Consider the following 17,097-nt stretch of genomic DNA (forward strand, 5'->3'; position numbering starts at 1 on the left):
TACCCAAAGAATCTAATATTTTTTTAAAATGCATCTAGTGTATGTTTTCTGTTGCATCCTTAATCTGCCCCCTTTGCAGTAAAATCACATGTTGATTGTACTTATGCTAATATTATTCAATCATGGTGTCCTAAATAAGGATCAGTTCCCTGTCCTGATGTTCATTCTTTCAATTCTATAGTATTTACCTGTAAAACTTATTTTTTATGTTTAGCATAAGACTGATATGTATCATTAAAAAAGTTGGTCTTTAAAAACAAGGGTGATTTTTATAGCTTTATTTTGATTGACAATGACATCTGTTATGCTAACAGATAGGCACACAAACACTGTAGACCACTCCATCATATGTAATCATTACAAGGTTAGGCACTCAGACTATGTTTAGGTAAAAAGTTGTGGAGGTGAAATACACAGGCACTTTTACTTAGTACTGGCAACTTCCAGACTTAAAAGGTAGTATTATTCAATCAACCTAAACTAGTTTCAGCCATCACCTCTCCCATCCACTGCAGTAGTGTAATAAGGGCAATAGCAGCCTAATTCTACTCTTTTTACCCCACCTCTCTTTTCTTAATGTATGCACTCAATTACACTTTTTTAAAATTGTGGGAGAGGGGATGGGTAGAGTAATTGGCAGAAGCCACATTGGAAGCCAATCTTGCAACTATGGGCAGAGCTACATCATTGGTTTGGTATCAGTGAAGTCTCTATCAGCACTAATGATTATCATTTTAGAATCTATCCAATAGATAATGGCTTAAGTGAACATACTGTTGACTAAAGTTGTATCTTCTGGTGGCAGTTCAGAGCCCAGCTGAAAGAAATACCCTGAAACATCTGCTCCCTAATAAATCTGAATTCTACATGCAAGCAATTGAGCCATTTATTTCTTATAAAGATCTGTAAAAAAATAAATTTTAGAACAGCAGTTTTATAGAGAAAAACATTTTCTACAGAGTTCAACTGCAAGATTTTATATTATACCATCATTAAATAAGGTGGGACACCATGTGAATTTCATTGCACTAGAGGAAATGCAAAGCATCTTTTTAATATAAAGATATACAGAGCATTCTAGACAACTACAGCTGTGTTACAGCTATGTGTGTGTTTGGATTTGGTCCAAAGAAACCTGAGTCTGTTTCCAGAGAGAATGAAAAAAAATTGCACAGACAGCTGATCGCTTGTTTCTTGCTGAAGGACACTCAAAAGGTCACTCTGAATCTAGTTTCCCCAAATAATAGCATCCTCTCATGGACTCCACTCATAAATATTCACCTCAAGCTTCTTGAAAGCAAGACATTTGGTGGTTAGAATCAACTGACTCGTTCCAGTAGATTATCACCTCTTCTGATCCCAGATCTCAGCCATGTTTAGGTCCAGATTTTTAAGGCCTCTCAAAGCTTGAAGGTTTCCAGTGTAAAAAGCTACATCTGCTGTAACCAATCTGCAGTGAAATAGATTTTTGTTATAATTCCCATGCTAAAGCACTAATTGAAACAGGATCTGATTTGAGCGCATCAGTTCAAACAGAACCCATCTCTGGGGTGTTGAGGTAACTAATGCCTCTCCATTATGCAATTGTGAACTGGGATAAAAGGGATTAATATTTGCCTAGGTCACAGGAGTAATATACTACTTACCAATAAAGTTACTAATATCTTTGTCTAGGTAGATGTCTGGTTCCATTTTCCTTTTCTGCCCAGTTTAAAACAGATCTAGTGTCAGATAACTCAAAGGAAATTGGACATTAACTCCTTTTAGGCCGCTTTGATAATCCCAGCCTAAAAATCCTGACTCTTACGGTACTGTGCACTATTAACTGGCTGAATTGCAGCCCTGAGAGGAGCTTGATATAATAAGGAACAATCATGCTTCCCTCATCTGTTCTTTAAGCACATCAACAAAATAGACAAAGCAGAACTCCTTGACAATCTAGACTTCAAAAAGCATTTGATGTCATTCCTCATAGGAGGCAACCATGGGAACTAATTGGGGTGAGTTGTATTGTAGTCCTGTCATGAATTAGAAACTGGCTAAGAATAAATGGTAAAATTAATAGTGGCGTGTCCAAACATTCACAATAGAATTGGATTTTAAAATGTACGGTAAGTGACTTGGAAAAATCTGTAGGTAAAAATTAGAGCAGTTAGACTGGAGAAGATTATGAACTTCAGGAAGACCTATCAAAGCTAAGTGAATGGGCCAAGCACCATGGCAGGTTAAAGTCAGTGTGCATTAATGAATCTACTCATGCACATTTCTGAGTTCTAAAGTAAATATAGCCACACAGGCTGAGATGTTGGTATCTGGGTGAGCAGTAAGAGCTAGTCAGAAATTCACTGAACCAAAAAAATTCACCAAATCTGTAATAGATTTGACAAAACCTTCACCAGAACACAGGCAGGTTTCCTTTCTGTACAGCTGGAATTCTGGCAGGGTTTCCACTCTATGGTAGGAGCCCTGCCTACAGCTATCCACTGAACAGCAGCTGTAATATTAACAGGAATGTAAGTTTCACACTAAGGCTACGTCTACACTACGGGGGGAGGGGGGTGGAATCAATTTCAGATACGCAAATTCAGCTACGGGAATAGCGTAGCTGATTTAGACGTATCTGATCCGACTTACCCCGCTGTGAGGACGGCGGCAAATCGACCTCCCCCATCAACAGCGCTTACTCCTACCTGGGCTGGTGGAGTATGCATGTCGATTCGGGGATCGATTATCGCGTCCCGACGAGACGCAATAAATCGATCCCCGAGAGATCGATGCCGACCCTGGCAGATAGTGAAGACGAGCCCTTAGTTTCAGGGACATATTCTGGTGTTTCTGAAACAAAATATTCAGGCACTGCTGGGAGGCTGGACACTTGGTAAATTTGCTTTCATTCCAAATCAGAACAAAGGTAAATTCAAAAATACCAAAACTCTAGGCGAGCTGAAATACCAGAGTTTTGGCCAGCTCTAGTGAGTAGCAGCAATCATCAACCACAATTTTAAGATGCATAAAGAAGGAGAGAGAGAGAATGCTGATAAAATGCCAGTCAATAAATTAGTGGTACACCCTCACCTGGAAGACAATTAAGCTTGGACTACTGAATGGCACTCCTGTTGGATTGTTTAATTGATGGAAAGGAGATGAATAAGTGGGGACAAAAGAGTGGTGTACAAAGTATCAAACTGGTTGGAGACAATGAATAGCACTCCTATTAATCTTGTTATCATAGGAGAACAAAGGGACATACAATGAAATTGAAAAGTAACAAATCTAAAAAAACAGGAGTACTTGTGGCACCTTAGAGACTAACAAATTTATTAGAGCATAAGCTTTCATGGACTACAGCCCACTTCTTCGGATGCATATAGAATGGAACGTATATTGAGGAGATATATATACACACATACAGAGAGCATGAACAGATTCTCTATCTCCCCCTTGTAAGTATTCTCACACTTCTTATCAACCTGTCTGTACTGGGCTAGCTTGATTATCACTTCAAAAGTTTTTTTTCTCTTACTTAATTGGCCTCTCAGAGTTGGTAAGACAACTCCCACCTGTTTATGCTCTCTGTATGTGTGTATATATATCTCCTCAATATACGTTCCATTCTATATGCATCCGAAGAAGTGGGCTGTAGTCCACGAAAGCTTATGCTCTAATAAATTTGTTAGTCTCTAAGGTGCCACAAGTACTCCTGTTCTTTTTGCGGATACAGACTAACACGGCTTCTACTCTAAAATCTAAAAAAGCAATCTAATGAAATACTTTACACAAAGCATAATTAGCCTATAGAATTCACTGCAACTATGTATCATTGAAGCCAATGAATTAAATATTTATATGGGTAACAAAAACATCCTCAATACATTAGACTGGATTAAAAAAAGAGAAGAATAAACCCTCATGTTTCAGGAAGAAAATTGTAAAAGGAGTTCGGGAGAAACTTCCACTATAGGTAGATTATCCAATAATTGTCCACGAGGAGGTTTTTTGTTTGGTGTTTTTGCACCTTTCTGTGAAGTATCTGGTGCTGGCCAGACACTGCAGCAGAACTATCACTGATCTAATCAGGCATGGTAATTCCTACCAATATATTTGGGGGAGATAAAAAAGCAGTATGTGAGACCTGTTGGCAAAGGCTCTGTTTAAAAAGAATCCGAATTCTTTATGGAGAAAAATGCCCTAATGCTGGTTCTGCTTTAAAAACATTTCCTGTAGGGAAGCTCCCTATACACAGATAAAACACTAATTCCTGATAATAGTTAGCACCTTCCAGCCACCCATCTGAATTAATTCAGGTTTCCAAGGTGCTTTAAGTGTCACGTGACTTGTGAGGTAAATAATGATTGTCACCATTATAAAAGGGGGAAAATGGGCACAGGCAGACGAAACAACACATCCAAGGTCTCTCAAATCTGTGACAGTGCAAGGAATATAACCCACATTTCCCGACTCCCAATTCTTTTCTTTACTCACCAGACTCTCCCTCCCCTATTTTCTCTAAAAGCAGTGCCCTGTTCAAGTTGCACCTTTTAGCAGAACAGGGCTCCAAATAGATCTTCCATTCTAAATACAGCGTACAGTGGCATTTTGATTACAGTAGGTACATTTATTAAGATAACTAAGTATTGTAGCTACTGTGGAAATTAGTATTAAAACAAGTGTCCATACATACCCATTCTGAGGTCCTCCATCATTGACTACAGTTAAGTGGGCCAGCTGCCTCTTCAAATGAAGTTTGTAGCTTGCATTAATTCTTAAAAACAACATCTACAACAAAACCATAAAACCCAGTAACCTGTGTGTAATAGCATCAGAATAAGGAGCTTCACTTCATTCATATAATTCTTCCCCAAAACTCTCTTCTGTAGCACTGCCAGCAAAAAAAGTGTGCTAACACTAATGAAGTACAAACATTTGAACCTTTAGGATGGGTACATGCCTAAACTAATGTTTTATATAATGTGTCTTTCCCTCCACAACCTCTCTGCTCCTGTTGGATGGTATATTCTCACTTGTCTATCAAGTCCAGTATTTACATTGTAAACTCTTTGGGACAGGGACCTGTCTTCTCTGTCTAGGAGGCAGCCAGCACACTTGTAGGTGCTATAAAATAATAAACAATATCTTTCTTGTACTGTAACCCTTACATAAAACAAAAGGATCAGTTATCATCTATGGGTTTTTTAGCACAATTCTTATTAACATAAGAGGCAGATTGCAATCCAATGCATTAGGTGACAGAATGGTCCTTCCTGGCCATCTATAAAAGCACTGACTGTAGCCTAAGATTATAACGAGCACACCTAGAAAAGACTGGGCTCATAGCAGATTTAGTGACATGAATAATCCAGTGCTGTAGTTAAATTTGAATTGTATGACAGCTGCATAAAATGGCTGTTCTAGTGTAGATTTCAGTAATAATTCTGGGAGATTCTCAACATGACCACATACAACAGCCATGTTATTGCCCTTGTGTAGAATTTCACCACTAACTCCTGTATTCAGCATATCTACATCTAGATATTAAGAACACGGTTGATGCAAAAGGGAAGTGAGGCAGCTTAGTCTTGCCCTGGGGAGCTAGAGTTGAGCAAATATTGCAAAAAAGGACCCCTCCCAAAACTGAAAAAAGATTCAATTCAAACTGAACTCACTGCAATGGTATTTGCAATCCCATTTGTTGGTCACCACACATGACTATATTCACTAGATTTTTTTTGTCTGTGAAAAGCAAAAAAGTGTCCCAAGTACTGGTAATGACATGTGTTTATGAGGGAAGTGTTACAATAGCTACAAAGCAACTTAAAATGCTCACCTGTGTTTGCTCTTCAGGGAGGAGGTCATATATAGCTTCATGCATCTTTGCCATTTGCTTACAAATATTCCTGAAGCAGGCTGAAGGAACAGGAGCTTTCACCTCATACTGGTAATAAAGACAACATTGGTCACTTGTTTTCCAACATCTTTAGAAAATGGTCAAAAGGAAAATGTTCTTGGCTGCCTCCTATGCCGCTAGGCCTTCAGATATCATTGTCTAAGAGCTGTTATTGATCCAGGGGCAGCATGCATTATAGAATCATTGGCACTTTACATTTTATAATTCAACAGGACAATTTAAATCAAACAGGGATCAAAGAAGCATTTCCCCCACCTGATCCATTTGGCTTGGTTAGTTTTAATTGCTGCTTCCTGCTCATTATTTTTAGCTGGCTTACATTACACCTTTCAGTTATATTTTAGGGAGAGAATGATTAACATGACAGTTAAATGTGCATATGCCATGCCTTATACTAGTCCCATCTCCCCCTTTGGAACGTGCTTTCTCTCCACAGGTAACAGGAAATAATTCCGTCTATGACGTATGCACCACTTCTCATTCCGGTACAAATATTTGAAAAAAGAAAACAAGCAAGTGCTACAAGAACACATAACTGGAAGTTTCTGACACAAGGAGAGACGAAAGCTGCTGAAAACCAAGTACTGTACGTGCCAAAGAACACGTAAAAATACAGCTGAAGTCAGTCGCTGACAGTATGGACTCACGCTAAGGAATGAGGAAAAATACCGGGGGTGAATAAGATGAGAGGTACCTTTCCTTGATCAGGGCTGGTATCTGAGAAACAAGCTATTGAAAGGAGATTTGCTGCAAGGGAACAAAATTCTTATGTTCCCACACCTAGAAGGAAAGATCGTACTGTGATTTTCAAAGCAACGACCTAGCTGCAATACTTTCCTCAGAAAAGCTCGATCTGTAACTTCATGGCCAAGGGTAGGTTCCAAGTCTAGGCCTGGTTTAAGCAGGTTTAGGCCCCAGAGAGCCCCCCTTCTCGGAAAAGGCGATCATGATACTTACTCTAATTAGTAAAGAGCTTTGAGGTCTATGGATGAATTACTCAAGATTATTATTAATTTATAAACATTGCTGAACTAAAAGGAGTTACAGCTGCTTGCAATAGGTCTGAATTTGGAGAACTCTGCTTGGCCATTGCTTGAAAGAGAAAAATTGGCGTTATCTATAAAGTTCTGAGGAAAAGGAAAGCCGATAGCTTAATTGTATCTGAGAACTAAGTCTTGGAAACAAAGGGCCCGATCCTGCAAACATGGCCTATTAAAGATTGATTACCACTAAGGCTAATTGGACTACTTAGGGTAATGAGTACTAAACATGGAAGTATCTGCAGGAATGGGCTCCAAGTGACTTGAATTACAGTCTTCTGGTTTTAAAATGGTTGTGTTGTATTGTATGTATCTGTGAAGTGGAATATGGCTGTTCAGCCCAAGTATCATGGGTTGCAATCCTGCAAGTTGTTCAGCATTTCCAGCCTCTATCGTGGTCAACACCTCGCCGGAGCAGGCTCAGAGATTTTATTGCTGCATCCAAATGGCAACAGAAGTACAGGTTCAAAGAGAGCCATGGCATCTTAGGGGACTATATCATTTTCACTAATGCAGTACCCCTGTTCGTCTTCTACCTGCACCTCTACAACTAACAGAACGGTGGCACACCAGTGCCTCTAGAGCCCAACTGAGACCAGGGCCCATTGCTCTAGACACTGTTACACACATGGAGTAAGAGACAGGCCCCTGCCCCAAAGAGCTCTCAATCTAAACAAGAGAAGGGGGGCATGAAATGGTTTGCGGGTCACAGCAGGTCAGCTGCAAAGCCAGCAAGAGAACTGAGGGCTCCAGGGCCCCGGTTTAGTACCCTGTCCACTGGACCATGCTGATTGTTTCGTGAAGAGGAGCATGTCACCCAACATTCAGTCTGTGATTTCTAGACCATATTAATTTTTGTTAAACGCACTTAACACCGCACTGCCAAGCTCCAGAACATTGCCATTAGAATGACTTGCTCATTCTTTCAGCTTTATACATTTAAAGCCAGTGATTACTTTTATTTATGGGGTACTCAAGCCTTGAGACTCTGACACATTCCCCTGCAATGCAAACAAGGCTACAATTAATGAGCTATACTCCTGTCCCCTCGCTGTTGCATATTTTCTGTTTTAAGAAGTCCTTCAATGTTTTCACGGTCATTCACCCAAGAGGAGAGTAGCAGTAATGTTAAGATCCCAGATCCTCAGCTCTATTAGGCACCAAACAACCAAAGGCACTGGGTTTACTGGTAAGGTAGGCAAGCTAGCACATGTCATAATATTCTTCCCCTCTCCCTGCTGGCTGCCGAAATTGAAAACAATCCTAACCTTCAAGAGCTTCAGAGAGCAGGAATCTTGCCAGCTTAAATCTTCTGCCAGCTCACGAGAAAGAGTGGGCAGGGAAGATGGAAGGATGGCATGGCACATGCATGTTAGCCACAATCCAGACAAGCCCTGCACTATGGGTGTGTTGTTGTGCACCTCCCACTCAAGGGGCCAGGAGTTAAACACTTATTTTCAAGAGATGAGAATAATAGTGACAGGGAAGACATTTGACAAACTGGAAGTTTATTTGGTCTTTGGTGGCTAGAACACTATTTTGGACTTTGTCACCTGGCCGGTGTTGGTCTTTTAAAACACATTTAATCAATGAAAAGACGTTGTAATATGACAGGAAAAAAATAAACCCTTCTCCCATTCCCTCTCTGTGGCAATCTGACCCCACACTCCGCATCAGCAGCAATTCTTGCTAGCCTAACAAAATGTTGGGGGGAGGTGGTGGGAGGGAAGGAAGGAGGAAGAGGGAGAACATAATATATTCCCAAAGATTCTCCCTGTCCCCGGTATTTTACTGTTTCTGAAACAGAGTGTAGGCGCTGTTCATGTAATTGTGCCGATAACCAATCACATAACTAGATTTCCCCGACCCACTTCATACTGGACACTGAACGTCTGAACTTTAAGTGGTTTCTATAATAAATGTATTTGCACGAACCAGTCAAATTGGTCACTCAAAGGTTCATTTTTTCCTACGGTAATATTTCCTTATGAAGCAGCTTTAAAAAACAAATAAAACAGGCTGAAGGTTTACGTAAGTTTAATTATCAAAACTGACAGCCCACTTCTGTCACCTTTACTATTGCTGAGAAGTCCCTCAGACCATCAGCAGGCCCAATGGGACCAATGGAACACTTTGCAGAGTCAAGTACTACTCATTGTGAGTAAGGGCGGCAGAGTCTGGCCCATAAAGGTTTAACCAAACTGTGGCTCCGGAGCCACATGTGGCTCTTCAGAAGTTAATATGCGGCTCCTTGTATAGGCACTGACTCCGGGGCTGGAGCTACAGGCACCGACTTTCCAATGTGCCGGAGGGTGCTCACTGCTCAACCCCTGGCTCTGCCACAGGCCCTGCTCCCACTCCACCCCTTCTGGCTCCTTCTCAGGCTCAGGTTGGCCACCCCTGGCTAAACTGATCACTTGACACTGATTTCAACAAATAGATACAATCTATCTATCTTAGGTACTTATACAGCCCCATTACCACTGTGCCTGAGTACCTCACTGACTTAAATGAATTTATCCTCAGAGCACCTTTGTGAGGTAGGACACTGCTATTGTCCCTACTTTACAGATAGGGAACTGTGGCACAGGGCGACTAAATGACTTGCCCAAGGTCACACAGGAAGCACGTGGAAGAGCATGGAATAAGTCCCGGATCGCTCAAGCTCCAGGCTGGTGGCCCAGCCACTGGACCATCCTTTCTCTCATGCCAATTTCCTATAGCTCATCAGTTTTCCACCTAGGGTGCCCATGGCACTGGCTCCTTCTTGCTTCCAGCTGCTTCTATAGGCAGCCGCATGCAGGCTCTTCACTGCAGAAGAGCAGGAAAGAGGAGTTGCTCTCAGGGATGGCATTGGGAGCCAGCAGCATGACTGGAAATGCTAGCCACAACAGCCCTCAGCTGGGTAAGACCGTCCAAGAAACCAGAGTACCCAGGCATCTTGGTAAAGCACGGGAGCTACTATATTCACAGTAGCTACTGCACCAAGGAAAGTGTAACAATTTATTGCATCAAAAAGAGATTCAAGATATGACCAATGCTGATTTTATAAAGGTTAATGACATACAGGCATTGACTCTTAAAGAGTATATTTTCTTAAGTCCAACATAGTAATAATTAATGGAGATATCCCATCTCCTAGAACTGGAAGGGACCTTGAAAGGTCATCGAGTCCAGCCCCCTGCCTTGACTAGCAGGACCAAGTACTGATTTTGCCCCAGATCCCCAAGTGTCCCCCTCAAGGATTGAACTCACAACCCTGGGTTTAGCAGGCCAATGCTCAAACCACTGAGCTATCCCTCCCCAATAGGGCCTTATGTATATAGGTTTAAACCAGTTTAAACAATGCCTAGATAGGGAAAATGTCGACTTTGTTTGAAACATCTAGTCTAAGATTCTGCACATCATGAAACACCCAAATGCAGTGTGGAGTACAATTATTTCTATAAATCATTACCTTCGATAACAGTTTGTCAAATAAGCTATCCATGATGGCTACAAGCTTTGCTGAAATTTCAGCTATGTGGTCATGATAATCCTGTAATGGAAAAATAGGGTTTTATTTACCATCTAATGACATTCCTAGTCTTCACAGCACAATTGAGAAAGCACATATAGAGTTTAATTAGAAGATACACAAAGAATTACCTTAGTAATGTGGTCAAAATGCCTGAGCATGCTAAATTGTTTAGGCTGCAGTCGAGCTTCAAAATGAGCCCTGATAATAGGAATGTAGTGTACTATTAGCTGCAGGCAGCGTGAAGAGAGAGCTGTAAACCCAGAAGTAAGAGAAGGGAGAAAACACTCAATTATTATACAAGTATAGTCATTTTGTACAGCCTGCACCTTCGCTCAAAAACAGAATACAGACCCAACCCTCAGAAACAAGCTAGAAGATAAACTGGAAGTGAAAGTTTACGAAGTCATTTGTGAAAATACAAACATGTGACATTACTATATTCAGGTCAAGGATCCACTTTATATTGAGGGTACCAACTCACACAGTCCTTCATTCATTGACGGGAAGGGGAGTTTTAGCTAAGTAAAGACTGACTGTAGGATATGGAGCTACACAAAGAAACCCTTTCACCCACCAGTGAAATGCAGTCTCCTCTGGAGCTATTTAACAGAGCGCAGCAACATTTCACAACAGCTTAGGACAGGAAGCAGAGAGTACGATATTCAACTGAAACACGGGGGTTGATTTAAGATAGGCAGGATGCCGCTACTTGTCAAAATGGAAGTATTGTGTATTCCAAATTTCAAACTCCAAATAGCAAACAACCCCATCTGTGACAAGGTCACGATTGAAGAAGTAATTCCAGCTTCCAAAGTCACTTATTTTGACTGAAGACCATGTTTGGCTAAGAGATTGATTTCTTCTACTTCCAAGTAACATATTTGACACACACTGCAGCACATTTCTTCAATGCTACAATTCATAGACTCTTATACAAATTCTATATTCAAAGTAAACACATCATGGTAACCCCTTCTTATCTTTTCACATCTTTTCCAGAGCACTGCGACTTGGAGATGGCTTATCCTGAATATTTAGTGTTTTATTAGACTTAGGAATGAGATCTGAACAGTAGAAATCCATACCTAAATTTTTTGTAGTTATTGTTTTCAAACCAACAACTTGCAATGCACCTGCTCCGAGAACTAGCTGGCAGCTTCTGGAGTTGAAATACTATCAGAAAGAGGAAAAAAAAGTAAGAGTTGAAGATCTATATGTAATGTAGGGGAAGTATGGGAATGATAGGTACCTTAGAAATGCCATAGATAAAACTGAGCGAGACTTTAATCACTGACAGATGATTGGGCGTGGTACTGAAGTTACCCAGATGTCTCGTTCTAGGAGAGTCCCATGCTCTTTCTAATGATTCCTCTTGTGTGTTTACTCAGGATCTCATAATCTGCATAGGACCTACTCAGGACCTGATCTAGAGCCCCCTGAAGTCATTAGGAGTCATTCCACTGACTTCACTGGGCTCTGAATCAGGCTCTTGGTGTTTCTTGAATCAGTTCATGCCAATGATGGCTCTCTGGATTGGATTTCTGGGACAGGAATGGAAATAGGGGGTATTAAGAATGGACAATTATTTCCCAATTATTTCATTTCTGGGACTGACCGCTCCCTCCATCTGAGGTATTTGGGTTGTGCTTCTCTTCCTGAAAACATTAGAGGCAGCTCTGACTTGTCATGGGGTGTGGCTAAGGTACTTCCATCCTAACTCCAGATGAATGCATGGAAGCAGTGAATTCTTACTAGAAGACTAAATAAAAACTTCCTGCACAGGGCCCTCAGAAGAGGTGAACAGGTATAGTGCCATTGAACTTGGCTGGATGGGGCAGACTGCAGGAAAGGTTAGTCCCATGGAAATCATCAAACAACTAATTTTCTGATTTAGATTCTGACCTATCCCCCATCCCGCTCCACCCCCCATTGCCAAACCTGGCACATTTGGGACATAGAAAACAGTATGAAAAAATCAGTTAGGGAGAAAGAGTTAATCAGTACTGCGAGAGGAGCAACATTTTTCTCGGCAGTACTAATGATCCCACTGATGCATGATCCCATTCAGAGATCTCCTAAGAGAGTAGCAAGTGTGGGAAAAGATTCTTCGTGCAGCTACCTACTACACTTGGCTATCCAAAGCAGGACTGCAATGGATAAGACATGAGTATTGGACCACCATCCACAACCTGTGCTGCCAGAGGCAGAGGATGTGGAGTGGGGATGGAAGGAACATTGCCAAGCCCTAGAGCCTCTTGAACAAATCTAGACGGTCGCTATCTACTCCTGTGGTACAAGCACAGAAATGTAGGAACATGGAGTTTCAGGCTGTTCTAAGGGAATTTATTATTCAGCTTTTGAGTCAGTTCATTGATTGCTTAGCAGAGTGCTGGACTCGTAACCATCTGCTATCCAGGACTCCTGACAGACTGACTCCTCAATACTCCTTCCCTGTATCAACTTTGCTGGTCATCAGGGTATCAGATGGTCTGACAAACAAAGAGGCAGGGAAGAAGTCTGAAGAGCTAGTGGAGTAAGACTCCCTAAGGGTACGTCTTCACTTACCGGAGGGTCCGGCAGCAGGCAATCGATGTTCTGGGATCGATCCCGGAAGTGCTCGCCGTCGATGCCGGTACTCCAGCTCGCCGAGAGGAGTACGCGGCATCGACGGGGGAGCCTTCCTGCCGCGTCTGGACCCGCGGTAAGTTCGGACTAAGGTACTTCGAATTCAGCTACGTTATTAACGTAGCTGAATTTCCGTACCTTAGTCCGAAGTGGGGGCTTAGTGGGGACCAGGCCTAAGTCTGACAGTTTATAACAGAGAACTTCTGCATTCCTGTGCTGTGGGAGTGACTGGTCTCTCTTCTGTGGTTATATTATCTGTGAAGTCTAGACCAACAAAACTGCATATTCCAATCCCAACATCTGTGCATATGTCCACACGCGGGCTTCCTGTTCACTGCCAGGTGCAATTCAAGGTGTTGGTGGTCATTTTCAAAGCCACAAATGGTTTGGGACCTGATTATCTGAGAACCACTTTGCACCTTATACCACAGATAAGACTGGCTACAGCTGAAGCCTGCCTAGCTGCCACAGAGATAGGAACTACAGAAATTAATAAAATGCACAAGCCATTTTGGCAATGAAAAAAGAAATATACCAACAGGAATGCTCATAATTGACCTATTAATGGAAAGTTTAAGGATGAACTTGAATGATGACTCCAAGGAAAGAAAAGCCCTTATATAAGAAATATTTAAAAGGAATATTTAACTGGTCTGTAACCTAGAAAGGAATACTTAGAACGTCTATAACCTAGTAAATTGGTAAACTTCCACTTCTATTATATCTTTAATTTTTGTTAATCCTTTTTCTATCCAAATTGTCTTAAGCGTGGAGTTGGCCTTGACAGACTGCCCTCCTTCAATTATAAGTGGAACAAACATCAGCTACCACTGTTTCACAGTTCCTTCTTTCAATGGCTAGGCTCAAGGATTCAAGCAAAGATAAGGGACAATTGGTCTGTTTCAACTCTCTCACCTCTAGAAGAGCATATTAAGAAATATGGAAAAGAGAAATCTGCAATTCCTCCCTCATATACAGACTGGCTTAGTGAGCTCTCTTGCATTCGTGGAAAAAATGACTGTGTTTAATAGAAACACTTGGAAAAGATATGAGGCTGCATGGTCACACGTGAAACTATTGCATACTTTTGCAGTTTAGTATATGTTAGTCCCTGAAACTCCTAAGGTTATGTTCTCACTTATTTATCTATTTAGTCACTGTAATAACTGATGCCTCACATCACCTCTACAGACTCAGGGTTTTTGTTTTTCCCCAGGTTTTACAAATAAAGAACAGTGAATTTTGTTATTCATATGCTATTTCCATCTTGTGCATATATTTATATTTCTATTATATATATAGTTTGTGTGTTTATCTTTTATATAAAACAATAAAAATAAAGTTTAAAACAAACCCTTCCATTTGCAGTTCTCAACTGGCTGCTATTTTGATATAAATTTCTATTTTCAATACTTTAACGCATAAGAAAACCTTTGTAGACAAACTCAGCAGCCATTGCCCCAGACTGAATTAACTGGCAGGTTTTGGGTTAAATCACAGCAATGACATTTTTAAGGTCACTCACGTACTCTGATTAACTCCTCTAGCAATAAACAGTTGATGAAGAGGTGACAGTTTTTAATTTAATTTCCATTTTACAGCAATGGTTTCAGCAGAGAACTATTTTTCATCCTTCTAATCACAATAAGGTGACTTGTACAAATCAAGGAATTGGTTTCTTCCCTGCATATATACACTCCCAATGACATTTTGGCTTGCATTGCTCTTTCCTAACCACAATCCTCTGCTTCACAACACTTGCCTCCAGCCTGAAGGACAAATGACTATCTGACTCCAAAAATCAACATCAAAACATCTCTTCAGCTGGCTACCAGAGATTTCTAATGTGCCGGTAAACAAGGGGACAAATGGCTTTCCTTTAGTTATTTCACATAACGTTATCTACTCTGAATTGTGTTTAGATTATTTCACAGTGTTACCCAACTACGCCTTGCAAAATGTGTTTTGTGATTCCTATAATTACACCAAAGATCACAGTCGAGCTATTTTTCAATATTATTATTAATCATTGACATTGAATCATACATTTTCATGGAGTATTAGAGACCCCATGCATTCCCTGCCCTGAAGATCTTAGTATAGTATGGGCTACAAATTTGATAGTCATACCTTCAATAAATCAGACAGACGAGTAAGCATGTCAGTAGTAATAGAAGGGATGTTATCCACACACTGGCAGTACTCAAGTATTATTTTTATTAATAGCAACACTGTCCTATAAGAAAAGAAACAGAGTCAAATATGTAATTTCAGTTGATAAATCAAACTAACACCACAGGTTTGTAGACAGCAGGGATAGTTCTAATATATTCTTTATGTGCTCTCCTTTTCCATTTGTTGCATTCAGCTCTGTTAAGGTTTGTGTGCAGCTGCTAATCTAAATTTTTAAAAAAATAAAAAAAGGTTTACCTAACACCGTTTCCCCCTAGTACTAGAGATTACAGTATTAAGTACCATTTTTCCTCTGAAAACCCCCTCACTCAAATTTAAAGATGGTAAAGCGGACTGACGTGAAAACAGATTTATGCCTTTTTTGCTGCTTCTTCATGATGTATAAAGAAAGTTTTTGCGTAAGAACATTACTCATTCCTGCTTGATTTTTTACACTAGTAAATCCAGGTTTTGTCTATCTTGGAAGACCTGATGGTGACTAAGGAAACAGTAAAATGATAACATTACAGGAGACCTCAGGGCCAATTCTGGCCCTTGCTCCAGCATAAAGGGGTTGTAAAGGAGGCACAAGTGACTCATTGCAGGAGCAGTACAGGCCTGATGATATAATTAGGTCTTATATCACTGAAAATCAATGGGACTTAGGTTCCTAAATCACTTTTGAGAACATGAAACTTAGGTGATTTTGAAAATTTGTCTCCAGATCAGTAAAATAATTGGAATCCAAAAGGACCTGTAAAGATGGGTAAAAAAAAAAAAATCTTATAAAAATACTTAACTGGTGCAAGAATAATAGTTCCTGGAGTTTGAGAAAGTTATTTTATAGAAATAATTATTGTGTGAATGGAGGGATCTATTCACACATCAGTAGGAAAATATAAAGCTCCATTCTTAAAATACTGTGTAATCCTTGCCAATTTTGAGCAAGTGCTGCAAGAAAAAAAAATCCGTAGCACACAGACAATGATGGGCATTGAAGAGGCTGTAATGAATGCACAATCAGTAAGAGACTGAGCGGCTTTATACATATAGCACCAAGTGCTCAGAGACGTGGAGCACCCATAACTCCAACTGACTTTAATGGTAGTTGCAAGTACCCGGTATTTGTCAGCATCAGACTTCACCCATATAGAGCATCTGCAATCCTTCGAACTCAGATATGAAGAAGGCAAGAAAATACAGTCCAGGCCATCCATGTCAGGCAAGGCTAGTATTCCAAACAGGTATCCTGACATTGCAAAGCAAAAATCTTCTTTCCACACAATAGGGTACAGAAAGATGATGTACATACATCCAAAACAGGCATTTGTGTGATATTTGTAGGCCATCTGATTTGGGGGTTATTTTTTGTTAAATTGGTATTTTTAAAAAAATCAGGTGAAATAGTAGAATACAAATGTCTGCAGAAATCTGTAGAATTAAAATGTTCTAGTTAATACTGAAGTTGATTTCTTCAAGGAGTTAAAAAATAAATAAAACACATTTCTCCCTCAAATGACCAGACATGGATTAGCAAATGCAACTTCAATGCATGGTACATTCTGGTAGTTCCACTCCAGAGTCTATGCTGACTTTTAAAGGATATTTCTGTACTGCTGAAGGAGTTCAAGATGCTCTTTCATGGTCGTGGCAGTAGATGCTTTTGACGTTATCTGATTAAAATATGATCATGTAGATCATTGTTGCTACCACGGTTATATAATTGCAACAAATGTTGTACAAAGTATGTCAAGTAAGGTGTCTTTAGAAAGGTTATGATTTGCTGAATATCATTATGCTATTTGTATGCATGTATCATTTTTGTATCTGAAGTT

General features: G+C 40.3%; 1 protein-coding gene across 1 annotated transcript in view; it reads right to left on the reverse strand.

Annotated features, from left to right (window-relative positions):
* Nucleotides 1-263: 263 nt before the first annotated feature.
* Nucleotides 264-17,097, reverse strand: part of VPS54 (VPS54 subunit of GARP complex) — a 73,387-nt gene continuing 56,553 nt past the window's right edge. Inside the window, exons 17-23 of the mRNA XM_034764198.1 lie at nt 15,221-15,326; nt 11,551-11,638; nt 10,594-10,715; nt 10,403-10,483; nt 5,825-5,932; nt 4,682-4,776; nt 264-1,450 (exon numbers count right to left, since the gene is read on the reverse strand). Coding sequence (XP_034620089.1) covers nt 1,345-1,450; nt 4,682-4,776; nt 5,825-5,932; nt 10,403-10,483; nt 10,594-10,715; nt 11,551-11,638; nt 15,221-15,326 — 706 coding nt within the window. The 3' untranslated portion in view covers nt 264-1,344. The remainder of the gene's footprint in view (nt 1,451-4,681; nt 4,777-5,824; nt 5,933-10,402; nt 10,484-10,593; nt 10,716-11,550; nt 11,639-15,220; nt 15,327-17,097) is intronic.

Source organism: Trachemys scripta, chromosome 3 (genome assembly GCF_013100865.1).
Source record: "Trachemys scripta elegans isolate TJP31775 chromosome 3, CAS_Tse_1.0, whole genome shotgun sequence".
NCBI lineage: Eukaryota > Metazoa > Chordata > Testudines > Emydidae > Trachemys > Trachemys scripta.